The sequence below is a fragment of the Trachinotus anak genome, unplaced genomic scaffold, assembly GCF_046630095.1.
Source record: "Trachinotus anak isolate AG129_WGS33_773 ecotype Australia unplaced genomic scaffold, CSIRO_AGI_Tana_v1 ptg000024l, whole genome shotgun sequence".
NCBI lineage: Eukaryota > Metazoa > Chordata > Actinopteri > Carangiformes > Carangidae > Trachinotus > Trachinotus anak.
The window spans coordinates 4,934,913-4,955,541 of NW_027273875.1; the positions used below are offsets into that span (position 1 = coordinate 4,934,913).

General features: G+C 41.4%; 2 protein-coding genes across 9 annotated transcripts in view; both read right to left on the reverse strand.

Moving 5' to 3' along the window:
* mtus2a (microtubule associated tumor suppressor candidate 2a) overlaps window positions 1-411 on the reverse strand; it is a 41,956-nt gene extending 41,545 nt beyond the window's left edge. The window contains exon 1 of one of the 2 annotated variants that reach the window (XM_071461408.1): window positions 87-411. The gene's annotated coding sequence lies outside the window, so the exon portion shown is untranslated. The remainder of the gene's footprint in view (window positions 1-86) is intronic. The other variant, XM_071461409.1, reaches the window with a different exon arrangement.
* A 54-nt stretch (window positions 412-465) lies between these two features.
* Window positions 466-20,317, reverse strand: slc7a1a (solute carrier family 7 member 1a). 7 transcript variants are annotated; one of them, XR_011684934.1, is made up of 14 exons: window positions 19,986-20,317; window positions 11,650-11,939; window positions 11,380-11,562; window positions 11,038-11,196; window positions 10,652-10,829; window positions 10,315-10,448; window positions 8,602-8,824; window positions 7,775-7,914; window positions 6,532-6,634; window positions 6,037-6,242; window positions 5,733-5,884; window positions 5,463-5,571; window positions 3,456-4,818; window positions 466-3,413 (listed from the first exon to the last, which is right to left on the reverse strand). XR_011684934.1 is itself a non-coding variant. In XM_071461412.1 (13 exons), the coding sequence occupies exons 2-13, from the start codon at window positions 11,834-11,836 to the stop codon at window positions 4,634-4,636; spliced, it is 1,959 nt and encodes a 652-aa protein (XP_071317513.1). In that variant the 5' UTR covers window positions 11,837-11,939; window positions 19,986-20,317; the 3' UTR covers window positions 2,977-4,633. The 7 variants fall into 7 exon arrangements, 4 of the variants coding, with proteins under 4 accessions (XP_071317513.1, XP_071317517.1, XP_071317516.1 ...); XR_011684935.1 differs by lacking the exon at window positions 7,775-7,914 and adding an exon at window positions 6,951-7,087 and having other exon boundaries at window positions 19,986-20,315; XR_011684936.1 differs by lacking the exons at window positions 7,775-7,914; window positions 19,986-20,317 and adding exons at window positions 6,951-7,087; window positions 15,792-16,228.
* Window positions 20,318-20,629: the final 312 nt, after the last annotated feature.

Genomic DNA, 20,629 nt, shown 5'->3' on the forward strand with positions numbered 1-20,629 from the left:
GGAACTGGTGCGTCGCTGTAAAAATAATAATAATAATAATAATAAAAGAAAAAAACCCGCACGGTGTTTTCACTTGCGCGACTCACCTGCGGGTTTCTCCGGTGTTGATTCATTGAAGAATGTCGGTCAGATGCAGGAGTTACAAAACAAAACACAAGCGTGTCTTTCCACTCCTTCCTCTCTCTCTCTCTCTCTCTCTCTCTCTCTGAGTGGCAGAAACAGTGCAAGGAGAGAGAGAGAGAGAGAGAGAGAGAGAGAGAGATGCTGCGGACAGGAGGAGGAGGAGGAGGAGGAGGAGGAGGAACGGGTGCTGATGCTGCAGCCGACACCTCTCAGGGCATCCTCAAGCTCGGGCGCCGGCTCTCAACGCGCTTGCGCTCTCTGCTGGATCGGGAGAGAAGTGTGATGAGGAAAAGTCTGTCCACGCCATAAAGTCACCGGATACCACCATGACCAGCGACCAGATGGATTTTGAATAAGGCTCGTTTTATTTACAGGAGTTATGCATGAAACATACAAACTTACACAAAAAGGCAAAACAGAAAGAGACAAGCAAAAACAATATAGGGAATCTTAACTTGTAGGTGTACATATCTACTATTTAACAAACATGGTGATGCTGGTATTGAAGTGATTGTGTAGGAGTTTTGTGTGATTGTAGAAACATGAAAAATCCATGAGTGGCCTTCAGCAGCTCATTCTCACCCCCCGGGTCCTGACACTGGGCTGCCAGCAGATGGCACCAAGGTTAAGAAATTTCAAATCTCACACAGTGACTTTAGATGTGATATAATATGTAACATAGGCATCTGTCCTTCTTGTCTTTGTTAAGGCACAATCATATTACTGTTGTTTAACATTGTAACAGAGGCCTGAAAGCAATTTTGCTCTGATCTGAAAATAAACACAACACCAGGGTGTATCTGAACAACAAACAAAGATCCACTTACTACCTTTTTTTTTTTTTTTGCAGGTTCAAGGTACATCTCATGGTCTTCCTGAGCAGATAAGTTTGTTCAGTTGTCATGGAGATTGTTTTCATCACCTTGCCATAGAGTAAATATGGACACACTGACAACTGAGGAGACTCTAACCTGCTGAAGAAGGCTGCGAGGTGCAGCTGAAAGCTCAATAAAAAGCTTTTGTGAGTCCATGGATGAACTCGCGTGCACTCACCACAAGGCACATTTATCATGTCTACATGGTTGACACTGACGATTATGAAGTCATGTTTTAAAAATGTTGTGTAAATGGATGGAGCAAGAGTGAGATAATGCTCCTGTTCCAGTCAGGCGCAAACACTAAGGAGAAAGCTGAACCACAGTGACGAATAACAAATAACAAAATTATGTTTGTTTGTTTTTTTTTTCCCAACAAAATGTACATTAATTTAAACACACTGGAAGCCAACCATGACTGTCAAAAATAGGCAACAGAAAGAAAAAAGTCAGAGAAAGTGATGTAATCACAGCAAAATGACATATACATGAAGCAGCTAGTTAGCAACATGGGCAGATCTGAAACATCAAAAGCCTAATAATGTAACACACATTATGAAGGGGGAAAGTTACGGTCAGAAGAGTATTAAAGCAGCATCAAAGGAAAAGAAAAGAAGCTCCTTCTTTCACCTTTTTATATGTGTGTATATACATCGTATTTATTTCAGACGTAAACACTGAAGTTTAGCATGACATGAAGGAACAACAAGTACTGATTTTAGGAGAGGTTACACATGAATCCCTTTGTATTGATTTAATAGAAAATCAAATGTCGTTGTCATGGTAAAAAACAAAACATACAAGTACCACTGCGAATATAACTACCAAGGAAAACTATAAGCTAAGACATGAATCAGTTGTGGATGAAGGAGAATTGTTTTGTTGTAACAAGTTGTACTGCGAATAGTTAGATTTATGTGACACAAATACAAGTATGGAAAAGGGAATTTTCATGTGATTTGATGGCATGTTTTTGAAATGAAAGAATTCCTAAAAAAGTAGATACTACTGAATTTCATTTAAAGTCCTACTTAGTGTAACAATTCAACAAAGTATATTATTGTGTTAAATCCATCAATTAACATAGCCTGTGAAAAAGTTAGTCATGTATGGCTAACACTTGAGGTCATAATGTGATGTCACAGATTGTTATTACGCTTGTACTGTGAAATGCTGCATTACAGGCAACCCACTATGACTCCAGAGGACTTGCTTCTGCCACGGTCATGCTAATATCCCATATTTATAGTTGTATAACTGCTTTGTTGAAGTTGAAGGCAGTGATTTTGCCAGTCCTGAGGATACACACTTTCATTTGCACTGATCATGTAAACACAATATAATTAACACAATGTTAGGCACAGACAGAGCAAAATAGCCGAAGATCCTATAGACAGACACTCCTATGAATGCACAAAAGTCGTTAGGCTTTCAAAATAACAAAAAGCCTTTTCTCCAATTTACAAATAATTTACTGCAAGAAATATACACAACATTTTATATACACGATTACAATGATTACTCACGTAGTTTGTTCTAAGGGACTCCCAAAACCGCAGTGATCGCTCTTAAGGGTTAAAACTAATGAGAATGTTGATGATATGATAGTAATGATAAGTGTTAATCATTTAAACGATGAATCACCCTTTTGTTAAAGGGGAACTACCCTCATTTTTAACATCAAAGCCTGTTTACAGGTCTTGGGGAGCACTACGGCACAAAAAGCTGTAAAAAAGCATTTTGTGGCCCCAGATGGAACTGAGTAAAGTCTAAACTGCCTCAAGTGGTCTCACCTGAGTAAGCATTGGTTGGGTCTGAAAACCACAAGTTTGAAGGGGGAAAAAAAATCAGGAGTTAGAAAGAAGTGAGGCTGGTAGCCTCAGGTTCTTCAGGCTGCATTAGCTGCACACCCGAATCTCCAACCACATTGTTTGTTGTGGTTTGCACTGTGGGTCATGTAGAAATCAGAGAAGGACTCTTTCAGGTTTATGGAAACCTACAAGTATGAGATATTTTAATGACAACAAACAAGAAAATTGATGGAAATAAATGTACAAGTGTGGTGAAATTCTACCTGTTTAAATTCTTCATCGAGATCAAGTTGAATCAGATTATTAATCTGAAAAAACAGACTGGAAATGACCATGCTTTAGGAAGAAGGTAATAAAAATACACTAATAAACATGAGAAAAGGCGTAAAATAAATCGAGAGTGAATACAATAATCCAGATTGAACATAAAAAAAAAAAAGTTGGCCTGTATAATTTTTTTGAGAAGACAAACTAAATGTTACAAGCTACAGATGCAAAAAGACACAGCAGCCAGCACTGTGAAAATCCACTATTATCTAATCTTACATGACATTAACTGACACTCAGCAACTGCCAATGCCTACGCCTGATGTTCAACATGTGTCTGGATTCACAAACCAAATTCCAACCAAATTATTTATTTTACCAAGAGCAATATATATCCCAAATAAGAGAGAATATTTCAACAACTGTCTTTATTACTGTGAAGCGTATGTAAAATTAGGTCTTTATTCACAAGACTTGCCAAGTTAAAATGTTCCTGTTCCTGGCTTTAGACTAAATCCCTTCCTCTGAATCTGTTTCTCAGTCTAAGGAACTGTCCAACAGGATATCTCGCTTATACAGCAATTTTTTGCATCATAATTTTCAGCCAGATCCATGACTTCCGATTGGTCATGAGTTCTTATTGCTAAGACAGATGCCTGTCCTTTCCTTTTGCAAGACAAAGCCTGGGACCTCAGATGATATCAACGCAGCTGGACACATGGAAAGTGTAAGTTACGGCTTCCTGCTGGCCCACTGATCTGTGCAGCCATTGGCCTGACCAGACATCTCTGCTGGTGGACAAGTGTAATTACATCACTGACAAGCCATGTGTGCCGCAGTGTGTATTGTGCAAGCTCCAACTTGTCAGTGAGGACTGTTAGAGGAGCATTTCAACATCAGTTACATAAGAGTTTGTCAAGTTTAAGAGAATGCGGCTATTGGTATCAGTCTGTATTTAATACTGATGTGTGTCAAAATTATGTAGATATATACAGTAGTTTTTGTGTTTAACAGAAAAGACAGAAATGTTACTGTACAACGTCCTGGCACCCAGATAATAGCTGTTACCACATGTGCACACGGTCCTACTGCCAGCTATGTAATCCAGATACTCCAAAGAAGTAACTATGACCCAAGAACAGAAACAAATATTATGATTTCGAGGTATCTCTGAGCCTCCCTGAAACACTGCTATGTTTCAAGTCTCGGACATGAACCCCCTCTCCTCCAGACAGCCAAGCGATAACGAGCAGCTGAAACTCAAGGCCAAACACAAGGGGTAAAAAGCTTATTTCACAATACTCAAATAATAGAACATGTTGAGTACTGTTATAGAAGTTCTGTTTTTACATGAGTATTATCACCAGTTGTCTGTGTTGTACCCAACAGTGGAAGGGGAACGTCACAGGTCTGTGTATTTTACATCAAAGTTATTTATCATTACTTTCCCCAACAAGGAGTAAGGTCAGACAGGGACTGGGAGTTGTCCTGTCAGAAATACACAGACAGACTGGCGTCAGGGCTGGTTGAAATGTACGCAGCATGTTGTAATGCTTCCTACAAATCTCCATCGTCCTCTTCCATGGCATTGATTCCATTGTGAAGGAAGGCCTCCTTTTCTCTTGGCGAGGCCTCTGATTCGTGGTTGTGCTTAAAACCGATCATCTCCGTGTCTGGAGATGAGCGGGCCGTGGTGGCCTCAGCGCTGTGATGAATACCATAGCAGAAGTAGATCACAAAACCTGAAAAAGCAGAACGCGAAATATCATTAATGTATGTGTAATATAGTCACTGTAAAATTAAATAATGTCAGTTAATGGCAGTTTTTGAAACTTCCAGTCGGTGTGAGCTGGTGGCAGCGGATTGAAGAAAAAAAAAAACTCCCAGAAATCTGAAGTTAATTTGAGATAAAATTTTTAGCTTTTTTTAATTTTATTTTTTTGTCAAACTTACTGTATGTTTGAAAACTCTCCTTTTGATTGCATTCCAGAAAAGTACAATATCTGACATTTGAGAGTCAGTTTTTTTTAATGCAGAAAAAAAACTATTGGCAACAGTTTACATGTTTAATATCATCCAATGTCTCATTATGGCAGCAAACACACAAAACCTGGCATCAGATTCTTTGCTGTATGTAACGCCAAAGACATATGTATCAAATCAGTTATTGTTTGCAACTATAAAATGATTAATGCTGTTGGACTGACTAGTTCAAGCTACCAAACCAAAGTTAAGTGTCAATTGTGTGCAATTTGTCATGTCCGAACACTATTCCCTCCTTAGGGGTGAGTATAATTTCTACAATGGGTACGTCAGTATAAACTCTGGGAAGGCAAAGTATGATGGATAGTAAAATATATATATATATATATATGTGTATAACTACCTATAGCCATCCAAACTGAAAACCGTATCCAGGTGCCTCTGTCCAACTGCATCATCAGGTAGACATTGACAAACATGCTGATCACTGGGATAAAGGGCACCATTGGAACCTAAAGAGTCAAATGTCACAGAAATGAACACAGTGGCTTGTGTTGAGACATAGCAAATATTACGTAAAAGGGCCAGAGGTAGTGTTGAACAAAGCAGTAAAACTAAAACTACTACTTTTAATCCATACTGTTTTACACAGAGTGAGTCTCCGGAAGCAAACCTTGAAAGAGAGTTTTGTCTTGCTCTCTGGCTGTCTCCAGATGATAAAGGTGAGGAAGAGACACACCATGAAGATGACGCTGAGAGCTATGATGTTCCACACAGCAGTGCCGCCCTGCACTGCCAGTATACTGAACGCCAGGATCAACGTTCCTGCAGAAGCACATTCATTTTTATATCATTTCATACTTATCTCTGCACAAATTCCATGTAACTTATGTAATTTATATAATTTCACCCTCAAGTCTCAGCAGTGAACTGTCAGCATTTTTATCACTGGATGAAAGTAAGTCTGGATTACCTACCCATGACAGAGGCACAGATGTTGACGGCGTAGCCTGACAATGTGGATGGCTCGGGGTTGTCTGGGAATAGCAGGGTCTTGAGGCTAAACCTTTCCTCCACACCGGGCAGGATGCCCATACTGGGGACACTGATGCCGTCGCTCAGGTCCGCCTCCTCCTGCGTACTGGCCATCTGATACACAAGACTGGGCTGCTCCGGCTGGTACCTGACACACACAATATGCTGATTTACCATTGGGACTTCACTCTGTATTCACATCAATTAAAACTAGTTGCCTGTGGGTTTTGTCAATCACAATTTCAAGTTTAAGATAGTCATGATACATCTGGTAGGACAGAATTAACAATATGAAGTGTTTTCACTATGAATGCTGGACTCAGCTTCACTGGTTGCTAAAGACAAATATAAACATACTGTATATGGCAGCAGGAATGAAGCTGGACCAACAAATTAAAATTACTCTCCCGCTGTCATCAGCTAGTCTCCCCACTAACCTGAGCACCAAGACACAGGCAGCCACTAACGTGTAGGCCAGCAGCGTCCCTATTGACATCAGGTCCACCAGGTCCTTCAGGTCGAATAGAAAGGCCATGATAGCTTAAAAAAGAGAAAAAAGAGAGGGAGATTAAAATATTTGTTTGACTTTAATGACACAATAATAACAATAATGGAACAATAATAATAGAAAGAACCATCATGTTTTCATTTTCTGTAAATATTTCTCATTCGTCACAAATTGTCCTCAGTAAAAAGTCGTACTCCTCATTTGCTTGCTCTTGATTTTTTATTTTTAATTCAACTTTCACACCATCTCATACCTTCTTCTTCTTCCTCAATCTATCTCCTTCTCTCGGTCACCCTCTCTCTCTGCTTTCTTTATCACTCCTTATTCCACATTCCCTATTCCTCTTACCGGACATAACCCCGGCGGCCACAGTGGACGTTATGGGGGCTTTCCTCTCACTGATGTGGGCCAGGAAGGAGAAGAGCAGGCCATCCCGAGCCATGGCAAAGATGATACGGGGTAGGGGGAACATGGAACCCAACAGACTGGGGTGGGGTGGGGAGGAAAACATCGGATTGGGATGACAGTTGTAGGTGTAGGGTGGAGGAACAAGAGGAAAGGAAGAATTGAAAGAGGTCAGGAGACAGGGGAAGGATCAGTGAAAGGAGACGATTACGGTCGGTAAGATGGGAGTCATGGGATTTGGGACAGGAGAATGTGGAATGGGATACCAGACTAGCTGCACTGTAGAGCAGCAGGGGCATGGTGTTGGTCCAAGGACATTCTCATGCCAGCATGCAAAACTTCTCTCCCTTAAATAGCAAATATGGAGCTCCATATGCTGTTACTCTCCACTCCAATGTAAAATCTTAGGTTACTTCACCATGCAGTTTAGTTTGGTATTAATATTCTTCTGTACATCATTAAGATGCAAGTAGAAAATATCCCTCAAGACTCCTGGCGTTCATTAGAAATTATATATAACCACTGACTAATGTTAGATGAATGACAAAACAGAGATACAACAACCTGGACTGCCTCAGCTAACTACAAAGAGACCTGGACAGTTAGTGATGACCTTTTCATGCTTGGGTGCTGATTTCTGGGAGGTTTCTTCAGTACACACTTAGAGAGTCTGAAACTGGCAGACCAGAACATTTGCAGCCCTGCAGCATGAAAAGTGTGCAGTGTGCGCATGGATGCTGTTTAAAACATGCGTGTTAGTGTCTCACCTGCCGCTATGCCAGAGGTGAGGGTTGCAATTAGCGGGGTTTTGTTGCGGGGACTGATCTCGGCCATGAACTTGAAAAGCAGCCCATCGTCAGCCATAGCCCAGATCACACGGGGCATAGGGAACATAGCACCCAGCAGGCTACCAGGGGGGAAGACCAGGATATATAGTATCCACACTTACACCCACGAAAATGCCGTGACACATACATGAACAAAGACACCAGCTCACATATACAAACAACAGCACACAGTATACATACATTACATTTACAAAACAATATATACTGTTAATAACATATAGAGTAAGAATAATAGTGGCTTGCAGGACTATGTTTAATATCAAAGCACACCTCTGCTCACAGCCATCAACCTGACCTCAAATACACTACACACACATTTTAAGCTAAGAATATATATGTAATTCATAATCATGCATTATAATGATCTATCAAAGCAATACTCATGTATAAAATTAAGTACAATAATATACCACTTCGCAAAAATGCAAGTTGTGGTGGCCTTTGGTGACATGTTGCATAATCACATACATAAACTGATGGTACAATATATTCTCAGCAGTGCTCTTATTTTTAGATAAGGGCTCAAATGCCCTCTGAAGTTAAATATACACTCATGTAGCACACACACACACACGCGCACACACACATGCACACACACACACACACACACACACACACACACACACACACACACACACACACTGAAATGCCTAAATGTGTGTTTGTGTGTGAGAGAGAGAATTAGAGTACATGAGCATGCATTTAAAACTAATGGCAAACCAGTGCAGGAGTGTTTAAGTGCTTACCTCGTAGACAGAGCACAAAGAGAGCCTACAGCTACAGCATATTTGGCTCCTCCCCAGCCCACATATTTAAATGCTACAGGCAGGGGGCTGTTGCTGTCCAGCAGGTAGTACGGCATCATGAGGGTGAGGGCAGCAGAAACACCGAAGTACGCAACAAAGCAGATGAGCAGCGAGGACACGATGCCGATAGGGATGGCTCTCTGGGGGTTCTTCACCTCTTCACCTAGACAGCAGCATAGAGAGAAACACAGTTAAATGAACAAGTATGATTTCACTCATTCATTACTTCACCAGGCGCTGACATTTGTCTTTACAACATTTTTGGCTTGCAGTGGAATTTGGAAGAAAAAAAGTCCTGGTTATTGGAACTGCACGACACATGGCTGCAGCGACGTAATTTAGTTCAATCCCCCTATCAAATGTGTACAAGACAGTTTGTCATGAGCAACTAAGGTCACCATCATGAACTGTTTCCAGCATCACATATTATTAAATTGATTGAGTTGCACAAAGTTGTCAAATGACTCCCTTAATAGTTTGAATGGGATAGGTCATTTATTTTGGAGGAGACTCAGTAGCGATTTGTGCAACTGTTATTACATCAGCCTAGTGTCTCTCCATTAGCTGCTATGTCACTGTTTGTTAGTAACTAACTATCGTAAGCACATTTAAATGCAAGGATTGAGCAGACTCTGCATTGTACACAGCCTTCACTCCTTTATGGCTGCACTGGCAGACCTCCAGCAAACATGGAAACCTTGGCAAACAGATGTATTTAAGAAAGATTCCACGTGGTATTTTGCAACAAATTGAACAAGGAGCTTATTTTCCCTGTGCACCCACAAGACTGAAACACCCAACTATTTGGCTGTAGGTGATTATGCAATGAACACTGCAGGCGAACATTCAAGTCTTGTTCAGCAGTCAAATCACATTGCGATGATGGAGTGTGTATAACCTGGTCTGGATCCTCTCCTACACCGCTATTCATGACAGGTGACAGCTACTGATTGGCCCAGATTGTTGAAAGGTCAGGGGTCACAAGCATTACAGTGGTACAGTTGTATATGTGTGAGGACGAGGGGAGGGGATAATGGCTTCATGACAACTTCACTCTAGGTAGCCAAAACACACAAACACACGCACGCACACGCACACACACGTCAGACATGCTCCCACAAGCCAAACTCAGGCAATCACTCAGAGTTCACTCCATGCAAGCCAATCAAAATTCAGGGAAAAGAGGGGTGGGAAAAGCCGAGGGGCTGGAAAGCAGGCAAGCTGGAAGAAATTTGTAAACTCTTCCTTTTTTTACAACCCAGAAGTCCCGAAGCAATGAAACCGCACTACCTGCATGAAGACACACAGCTATTCACAGGTGTAGATCTGCACAAAAAAAACCTTACATCATATCTTAATTTTCGCCCCTAACCTGAGCAACAGTGCTTGACATCCTGCCAAGAGCAAAACTAGGCCAAATTTACTAAACTACATCTTTTCTCTCTGGTCTGCTCCTCTTATGTAATACTCCTGGCTGTTTAGACAAGCATAGGATTGAAATGGTCCCAACTCCAGATCCAGTTACACCAACCCCCCCTGGAATTGAAACGTACCCATGAGGCAGTGGAAAGGATTTGAGAAGCGGAACAAGAGGAGAAGAGAGAGAGAGAGAGCCAGCAGAGTGAGCGTTTTCTGGTTCAATCCAGCACTGACCTGTGGTGGCGATGCAGTCAAATCCAACAAAGGCATAGAAACAGGTAGCAGCTCCTGACAGGACGCCTGTGAATCCAAATGGCATGAAGCCACCCACTCCTAAACTCTCTCTGGTTGGCAGGACCTCTGTCAGACTGGACAGCAGAAGAAAAGTACAAATAAAACTAGCAGACACACACAGTTTGAAAGGGCGAGCTCACCAAAATTATAAAAAACATAGCAGGTCTGTGGATCATCCAGAGTAATTGAGACGCTGAAAAATGTAGTATCTACTATAACATAGGATATTTCATAGAACAGCTACAATATGCAAAACTGTGTCTGTCTACATTCTTACTTGAGGCTGGAGTTGCTGGTATGATTGGCATGGAGGATCTCTTCAGGGTCTAGTTGCCAGTTCTTCAAAGTACCCTTAACCAGCCCAGAGACCACCATGAACAACAGGACTAGGATGTTGATACATGTGAAAACCTTGTTCACCATTGCTGACTCTTTGACCCCAAAAGCCAGCAGACCTTTGAAACAGAAAAGAGACACAGTGGGACAGGACCCCATGAATTCAACTTGTCACACAGATTTTGCACTCTTATTTGGCATTGAAATATTTACATTGAATATCTGCCCCTGCAGCAATACACACTGTTAACAAGCATTAAAAGCTTAAAGATGAGACGCTGCTCACTAGAGAAAGATACATATGCTTAATGTGAGAGGTTTTCCTACCTGTGAGGGTGATTATGATGAGGACAGCAAACATGTCAGGGTACTGTGCCAGCACGCCTGGGGCATTCATAGACATGTACTCCCTGCAGAACAGCTCTATGCGCTTCCCCACCAACTCATCAAAGGTGGCGCTCCATGCTCGGGCCACACTGGAAGTACCTGAGATGGAGAGAGAGCAGCGGAGGGACATCTCTCTGTGTCTTTTCCCTGTTTTGTCTTTCAGTAGTTGATGTTCTTCAAATATCCTATAAATCTAATCCACGACAAGTAATTGCCTGTAACTATGAAGAGGAGCAGAGGAAGAAGAGGAGACAACAAAGTAGGAAAAGCTTGATTGTTTACCAATGATATAGGACAGGATGAGGTTCCATCCAGTGATGAAAGCCCAGAGCTCCCCTACAGTCACATAGGAGTAAAGATAAGCTGAGCCTGTCTTGGGAACACGAGCTCCAAACTCAGCATAGCACAGACCAGCCAACACTGAGGCTAAGGCTGCTATCAGGAAAGACAGCACAATGGCAGGACCTGGAGGGGGGACACAATGGGATTCAGGTTAGAAGGAGATCTGTCTCAGATGACATCTTTTAATAATCTATCGTAATTTTAATTTACCTGAATTCTCCCGTGCAACAGCCCCGGCTAGCACATAGACACCAGCGCCCAGCGTGCTGCCCACGCCCAGGGCCACCAGGTCAAAAGTGTTGAGACATCGAGACAGACGGGAGTCCTCTGTGTTACAGTTCACCACCTTCACCCTCAGCAACTGCTTTCCGAAACGCAGAAGCTTCTCCAGCGCCATGGATTACAGTGTGGCTTCAGGAGCGGGAGGGAGGGAGGGGAGGGGGAGAAGGTTGACCGGGATTCAGAGGTCACAGGGAAGAGGGCGAGAGGTCACATACACCCTAATGGGAGGCAAAGGACAGAACAGAGGAAGTGCTGTAAGTAAGTTTCTTAGACATGTCGCTGAATGGAGAGCAGCAGATATATTTTTTCATCATCAGACATTGACTCTGACTAGCGTACTAAAATGCCAAAGGTTAACTGAACACAAATATATACTAAAAGAATCCTGTATGGTGCTTGATCCACCAGTATAGTAGCACATCATGTGTTTCTGCGACAGCTATGTTTGCAATCACAAGTATAAACACTGGTCGCACAGTGGTCAAGTGTTACAGTGTGGGTAAAGTAAAGGGGTTCACTTGTGCTTGACAAACTTGTAAGTAAAACAGTGTTTCCTGGGGTGTTACATAATGCAACCCAAATCCACAGTGTGTGACTACTTGCCAAAAAACCGGGGGCCTATAGGGATAATCCATCTTACTGCTGGATATGTTGCAGACATACGTTACATAACACAACACAACTCTCAGGAGAGGAGGCAAAGCCCTCGAACAGACTGTTCAACACAAAGAGAAACATAACTCATGACACAGAAACACTTTCTTGAAGCATCGTGCTGAGTTACTCCCACACATAGCAGAAGAAACAAAACGTGCCAAGACTGCTGTTGAATTTTGTTTGCTACACAGGACAAACAAGGATACTCCACCACTATTTACAGTGCTCAAAGTAAACAGAATTAATAGAAAGCAAATAAGATAGCTAATGGAAGAAAGTACACAGAGCGAGAATATTAACTGTGACAAGCATTTGCTCTTATTCTAATTAATTATTATATTTTTAATAACTAAACAGAGAATCAGATTTAAAAATCTTGAATCTTGAGGCTCAAAAGTGACAAAAAAAGCTCAAAATTGAAGCAGCAGATGCTGAGACTACCTGACTTTTGGTCCCTTGTATGGGCCAAGCTCCAAAACCATTGGATCCTACAATTCCCAAAATGCAGCTCATAACATCTTTCATTAGATCCTCCAGGCCTGCGCCCTTCTTTAAACCCCCTCCCCTCACACAGGCTTTCTGTTGAAATATTTAAGTGTCAAGCCAAAGCTGAAATAAACCCCAATGATGTTGGGTTATTTCCTCAAACATTACAAAGTTCCTCTAAATGCAGTGCATCTCAAACTTCAGACCAAGGACCATTTAGCCACTAAAACCAAACTCATGGACCACCCACAGACACCGGCCAGATGTCATTGAACGCACCACAAGTTTCAGTCGTAGTGACAACATTATTAGTAAAACTAAACATTTCATACTTGCCTGTTGTGTCGGAGGTTTCATTTTCTTTTCTTTGAACCGACTTGGTGTTAATCCACCGGTCAATGGTCTTGTCCGCCGTCGTGTTTGATAGTTAATAGGCGGCTAGCACAATCCCAGTTAGCATAACAATAATCGTTAGCCTCATCTGCATTTCCTTTCAAAAGTCAAGAGCATCATTTTTGACATGAATCGATGAAAAGATAAGCTGTAGACTGTCCCAGTGAAGTTAACAACACTAAACAGCCAATTCAAACAATAATGTTTACATACGAGTTGATTTGCGAAGATGTTATACAACTGTTTCCACAGGCCTAGTACAGTAGTCCTCTTCAAGATGTGTAAACTAGACTCAATGTGTCAGTCAGCCTTTATATCAAGGACCCTCAACTGTAATTGTTTGACTTCACTGCACACGTAAACAGACTCAAATTAAAATGCTATGGTGTGTAATCATTAAGAAAAAAAAAAAAAAAAAAAAAAAAAGAGTTGCAACTGCTTTAAAAAATGTGAAGGCTACTCTCTGGAGATGAACCACAGCTGAGACGTTTCTCTGGGTCAGTAGTCTGTCCAGCATCTCATACTCATTCCCCAGTGCTGAGCTCACATACCGAGAGGTAATATTTGATGCTTGGAAGGAGAGCAAATATGAAGGGCAGATAGAGGAATGAAAATGGGGGAAAAAAAAGAGGGGAGAGAGTGTAAACAATGTAAGGTAAGTTGTGGCGGCCTGGCCTGTCCATGTGTCCATGGAAGAAAGACTGGGAATTGACTGAGCATAACACCATCAACCATTTCAAGAGCCTGGCATCTCTCCAGAGCCCATTGACATGAGGACACAAATCTGGAAAGGTCGTGTGGGGGGTGCAACAGTGATTTCACACCTGATGGAAACTTCCACACAAGGGTAAGCCAAGGTGACAACCTAACCTATTTTTTCTTTCCAGAAAACATTCCGTCTCAAATACCGTACAACTTTCCAACCTTGCCCATTAGACCACGTATGAAAGACAGTGCAATTGAATACATGTTGTAAAGTGACATATTAATAACTCATACATAAACAAAGCTTACATTTGTAGTGGGAGAAGTTTCCTGTGTTAGTTTTTCTAGACAGCTATCAAGCACAGTTATGTCTTTTTACGGGAATTATCTGGAAATAAAATAGAGTTGCAATGATTATGATTAGTTGATTAACTGAATAGTCAATTGTGATATTCAAATGAGCATTTTAGTAATTTTTTTTAGCAAAAATGCCACACAATGTGAATGCTTTTTATGCTTTTCTTTGTCATATATGATAGTAAATTGAATAGTTCAGGGCATCTTGGTGGCTCACCTGGTAGAGGGGCTTAATCCTGACCGCAGCGGTTCGGGGTTTGAATCCAACCCTTGGCCCTTTGCTGCATGCATGTGGTAACGTTGTTGTACTTATGATTATGTCTCAACTATTCTTCTCTTTTTTATCCCACTAATATCCATCACTTTAAACAGTTTAGCAGAAAAACCCAAACCGTCAAACTGAATGAAGACTTTCCAAAGCACCAGCATCAGTCACTTGGTATTCTTCGTTTGACACAAGCTCCGACACAATGTGCTGACACTCTTTACAGAGGTTTTAACTATTTAACTAAATTGAAATTGTAAAAGTGGATGGGACAAAAATATGATTCTGAAAAGGGAGGGGGACACACACACCATATACACAGTGGAAATTACACTATTGGGTATAGGGACCCCTTTATGTGTACCACTGTGGTACTGCCCACTGTAAGGAGCCTACAACAACATAATACAAGATTATATTTGTTAGTGCAGGTTTTTTTTTTTTTTTTTTTATTATTGTGTTTTCTTACATACTGTATATGGTATATTTTACTTTAGGGGAATTCATTGATGTACAGATACCTTTATAGGAGAATGTGATATTCAATTAAAATTCCAAATAAAATTAATCTGCATTGTTTTCACACATTATAAACTAAATTTCACACATTTGTGTAATGTAAGTGCACAATTAAGAAGTGCAAACATAAGCAAAACCATCACCTGAGAAATGTGTTTCAGTTATCTGTTAATAAAAAAGTAATAACGACACCCATCCTCAATTAATCCACAAAATTACTGGGCAAAACCAGCAGCATCTTACATTGTTATTAAGACCAGATAAATAAGCAGCTGATTATTACAACAGCTTGTGTGCAACATTACTGTAAATAAAACCTGAGGGTGAAAATACCATTGGAATAGCCCCAGGTGATTATAAAGCACTCACAGGAATGAAGACACACACTCATCAACACAGAAGAAAGTAGCCTTCATGAGCCACATGACCCCTCTCTGACCTGGGTACACAGGTTATGCAACTGCGGAGTCAAAACTGTCTCCTCTCAATGCAATTCATCAGAACAAATGATGACACCTTAAATGGAAGTAAATCTGACAATTCAAAACAACCTTCTGTGTATGACTCAGGAAGCATGCTGAAATAACCATTGTTAGTATTGCATGCAATGTCAATGCTGCAGATCAATGTCAAAATGGCAATAACCTCTTCCCACGTGGCGGACTGAGAAAATAAATGAAGTACTTACTTGAAAGCACCTACGGATACTGATCGCCCGTTAATCTGAGCATAGAGTCAGGGAGACGGGTGACATATACAGGGATTATTTGTTAACTATCCTTCAAGCTGCTGTGAAGAGTGAGAGTGTTGGACGGCTGCTGTTCTGAAATAGAGTCTGGAGGAATCACATGGCTTGGCTATTCCAAGCAGCACACACACGCACACATGCACACACAAGCACGGGCAAACTGTAGCAGTAGCTGGATGGTCTGGAAAACCTTAACACATGTAATTTTACGGGAAAAACTTGAACGCTTATATCATGACTGAACTACAGTTGGCCAGATGCAAACAGTCACAGTAGCCCAGTTTATCAATGAAAGTGGCAGCTTTCTGGAGCAGAGAGGTACCACTGCAAGCTCTAACAAGTGGTGGTTACTGGTGGCTGCATCCAGACAAGCCTTTGGTTTGGCGTCACTAATGCACCCAAGAACATACGTTCATGCTTTATTGGAATTCACTGTGATGAAATGATTGTTTACACAGGGATACCACAGAGACAAATACCAAGAATTAAAGTTACAACACCCTCCAGGCTTTAGAAAGTGTTCTCCTCTTATCTGAGTGCATGCACACTGACACACACACAGGACCCAACGTCAGTTTAAAAGTGACTTGGCTGAGTACACCCGTTGAGATGTGAAGAAAGAGGAGGCAGTGCCCATCAATGGGAGGGAGTGGGTGAACAGGAGAGGGGGTGTGATCCCTCAGCACCAATGAAAGTAAGCCATGAATATGACACTGCTTGACATTTACAGTAGGAGTCCTTCTCAGTACTACTACACAGTAAGTGGATTTATAGGGCAGTAATTGGCAGTATAGTGCGTTAACTAAAAGCAGAATAAACAGTAGCAGGAATATACGGTATTTAAACAAACTTAAACAAACACCCTCTCTTGTTGCCACAGTCAAACTACTCTTGACTGTGCTGATGTTTCTTTTCCTTGAGCATTTCAACTTAACATACCTGATGGCAGAGGTCATGGAAAGCCACACTAGACAATGGTCAGATGATTTTTTTTTTTACAGTTTTTACTTCACTGACACAACATTAGGCATGATAGCCAGTGAAAAAATTAAAAATGCAAACCCACACTCAAGCCTAGATCTTTAAGTCTGCAAAATATCTTCAGGTGCACATATACATACGTCACAATGCACCCAATCAACTCCGCTGTCTCTTTCATTGAATTGCACTGCATAATGTTCAAGGAATGGAAAAATACAACCCATGATCTTCTATGTTTTCTTTGTCATGGACTTTTTTACTATTTAGGAGTCATTCAGGTCAACTGCCCACATGCACGCACGCGCTGGAGGGTGTTTGGCTTATGGGGTTAGCAGGTGGGTTCACTGAGGAGAAAGAACGGCATGCAACAGTGGAGTGTTGACTGCTGATTGTTGACATTCCCCATCTGCTCCCATCCCCACAACATCTTTGTGCACACATGATGCCACCCAACTCTGCTAGGTAGACACCACTGCGTAGAAAGCTGATCTGATTAGCCGTCTGATTACTTGTTATGTCTGTGACAAAGTCACCTTGAGCTTGTAGTGCGTGTGGATTTCTATAAAGTGTGTCAGTCAGTCAGTTGGTCAGGAGCAGGCAAAGTCATAAGGCTGCACTGCCTCTGTGGACAGAAGACAACAGCAAATATGAGTAATACATGGGTGACACTACTCAAGGAATGTGGCAGGTCATAATGCTTCCTCAAGAAAGAATATCCACAGTCTTAGAAATCATATTTAAGCATCATTATAATGACCATCATCATACTGGCAGCCAAGTTTTGACCGCAAGTTTCGAAATGAGACAACTGACAAAGTGTCCTCCACCTGTTTGGACATACAACAATGCTACTCTCTCATCCTCCTGTCTGACTCAGGCCAGAGAAATAATCACATATTTTAGGAAACAAAAGATTTACCCTTTACCTCCATTCAGTTAAACTACAGAGATGGTTTGCTTTTCTTTTTCTTTTTTTTTTTTTATAGGTCAGGAACCAGCCAATATAAGAAAAATTAAGCAATGATGCTAAAAGTTCTTCAACATTTTAAGCAAAAAAACATGGGGACCTAGGAAATGTATGAGTGAAGGCAAAATTCACTGATATCTCTGCATAACACTGGACTCTTGTTGCTGATTATTTTTTGATAACTTGGGTGGACTAACGGTCAGCACTTAGTGAAGATCCAAGTCATCCAGGATATTCAGAAGAAAATATGTCAGTCTGAATGTGTTAGCAATCCAGTTTTCAGAGTTTTGACATTTTTCTTGCAGTGAACTCGAACTACAAACAGCAATAAAATCATGTATTTCAAGACACCATATTTGTTTGCATTTGTATTCGGATATGAGTATTTTATTGGTGATAATTCATGGTGCTAGTCAGTCATACATTTAACAATTAAAAAAACTTGCATCACTGCTCTCTGAATACAAAGTTCACTCTCAGAATCTGAAGCTATTTCTATTCCGGTAACTAATCACTTCTGTAAGCATGAATACTCATTGTGTGTATTACTTTTGTTTCAATATTGTCATAAGCCCCTGATCCAAGTTTTGTACACACTGCTGTGTTTACTGCAGCAACAGTGACTAACATGCATCCTGCTTTGACAAACAGTGAGACAACAAGTGAGAAACCACCACTGGCAACTTTTTTTCAACTTAAGCGTGAGCACAAACAAAAGCTACACACTCCTCAGAGAACACACAGGTTTATGCGGATGTCGCTGAGCCTATAGCCAACGAGACATTTAGTCTGGAGGAAATATGAAGCCCGAGAATGCTGAAGCCATCCTCAGAAACTCAGTGAACCTGGAAAGCTTCCAAACACACAACCCTCTGTGCATTGGTATAGGCTACATACAGCACTGCACTCAGCAACTTGCCTGCTAGTGACCCACTTTCGGACCAGCTAAAGTTAGACCTGGTAGACTAGAACTGGTCTGAACTGTTGCCATCAAGATATAAAAGGTCATCTCTTTTTACTGAGTCATTCTTAATAGGCAGTTTAATTTAGATGATGATAATGCTCTGTAATTATTTTTGCAATTTTTACATCTCTTTTTGTCACATTATTACATAAAGATTATGCTTTTACAAAGAAAAATGAATAGGATATCACTTATTTCCAGCAGTTTTTTCAAATGCCAAACTCTGAGAGAGTGAGAATCCATTAGGCTGAGACAGGTTGAGTCAGTGGATCAGTGTATTTGTTTTATGGTGTTTTACAGTGTTCACGTTGACTGCATGTTTTCGTTTTTTGACTTTTCTAAGTTTACTTTCTCATAGGTTTAGATGTTACATCAATAATTAATAATAATAATTTTGGTTCTCCAGCTGCTCTTCTGCTTGAACTGATGGTTTCCTTCAGGATCTCATGCCTCAGTGTGTTTCATTTTCCATTATGGTCCTGTTACTTCAGTGGGTGCTCCCTTCCTCCACCACTTCTGATCTGCTGCTTGTCTTACATGTCAGTGTCTGCTCTGTGTGGCCACTTGCTGCTTTCACTCCAGTCCAGACTGACCCACCACCCCTACAAGGGTGCAAATCTGTCAGTGCAGGTTTCAGATCAGTCATGAGTCTAAGACAGTCGCATCCCTTGCCAACCACCACGATCTTCACATGCATCACAGGATCTCCTTGGATAGGCTGCTCCTGACAGTCAAATCAAGTCTTAACACACTCCAGGAATCACCCCTCTCACATTACATGATCATGGTTGCAGACAACGCATATTAAGTAGACTAGTGGCTCCTAAATATGGAATCGCTCGACTTAATTGTTATGAACTGAGGCGCAAGATGCAGGAAATGGAAATTATGCAGCTCAGTTGTGGTTCTTCCTCTGCGCCGTTTGAAGCCGCACACCACGCTGCAGGAAAACGATAGTACTCACTGTAAAGCGGTTAAAATGGGGTCCAAGCGAAACGTGCTTGTGGTTTGGTGAATGGCCGCATTTAGTCAAGTGTGTATTCAGGCGTCCACTCCACTTTACGCACGGAAACGCGTTTCCCCACCAGCTCTCTAACTTGGTGTGTAAAATCTGAAAACCATCTAACCTGAGGTACTGACATCGTGGTTGGTTATCACACACTGCTTCACCATGTGCATACATGCGGCCACGTAAAGCAGCACTGTATTAGTGGCTCCTTACCTTGTAAAACCCTGCAGGAGCGCACGAAGCAGTGATCCAAGACGGCGGGCTTCCTTGGGAGGTTCAAAAAAAGAAAAAAAAAAAAAAAAAAGAAAAGCAAACTTTAAAAAAAACAAAACTGCGTCTCCACACGGTGCTCTGCGAAGTTATATGTGTTTCTTTACAGGTAAAAGGAGGAATTGAAGATTCCGGGTTTCTCTTAAGCGCGGTCAAATGGAGGAGGGGATACAGAGACAAACAAGCGGCCCCGCCTGCTCATTACTATTATTACAGTTGTGCAATAGCCTGAAGCTGCAGTCAGTGACCAACTGCCTCAAGAGGCTTCAGGCTTAAGTCAATAACAAGGTGCTCACGACTCTTACTTCACAGTTACAGCGTTGACAATAGTTTTGACCATCAGGCAGGCAGGAAAAGAAAAACAAAAAACTGGAGAACTTGAACAAAGAACTGAGTTAGTCTGTCGCTGCTTCATTGAAGCTTTCTATGTGGTCAAAAGCTGTAAAATTAGTGATAGCGGTTCTATTGCAGTCTATAGAGGAGTGACTCAAAACTTAACAATGATTCTTAAAGTGAGGCATATTGGGAATAATAGTAATGACACAACCTCGGAAAACACAATCTCAGGAGCCACAGTTCTCTGCTGA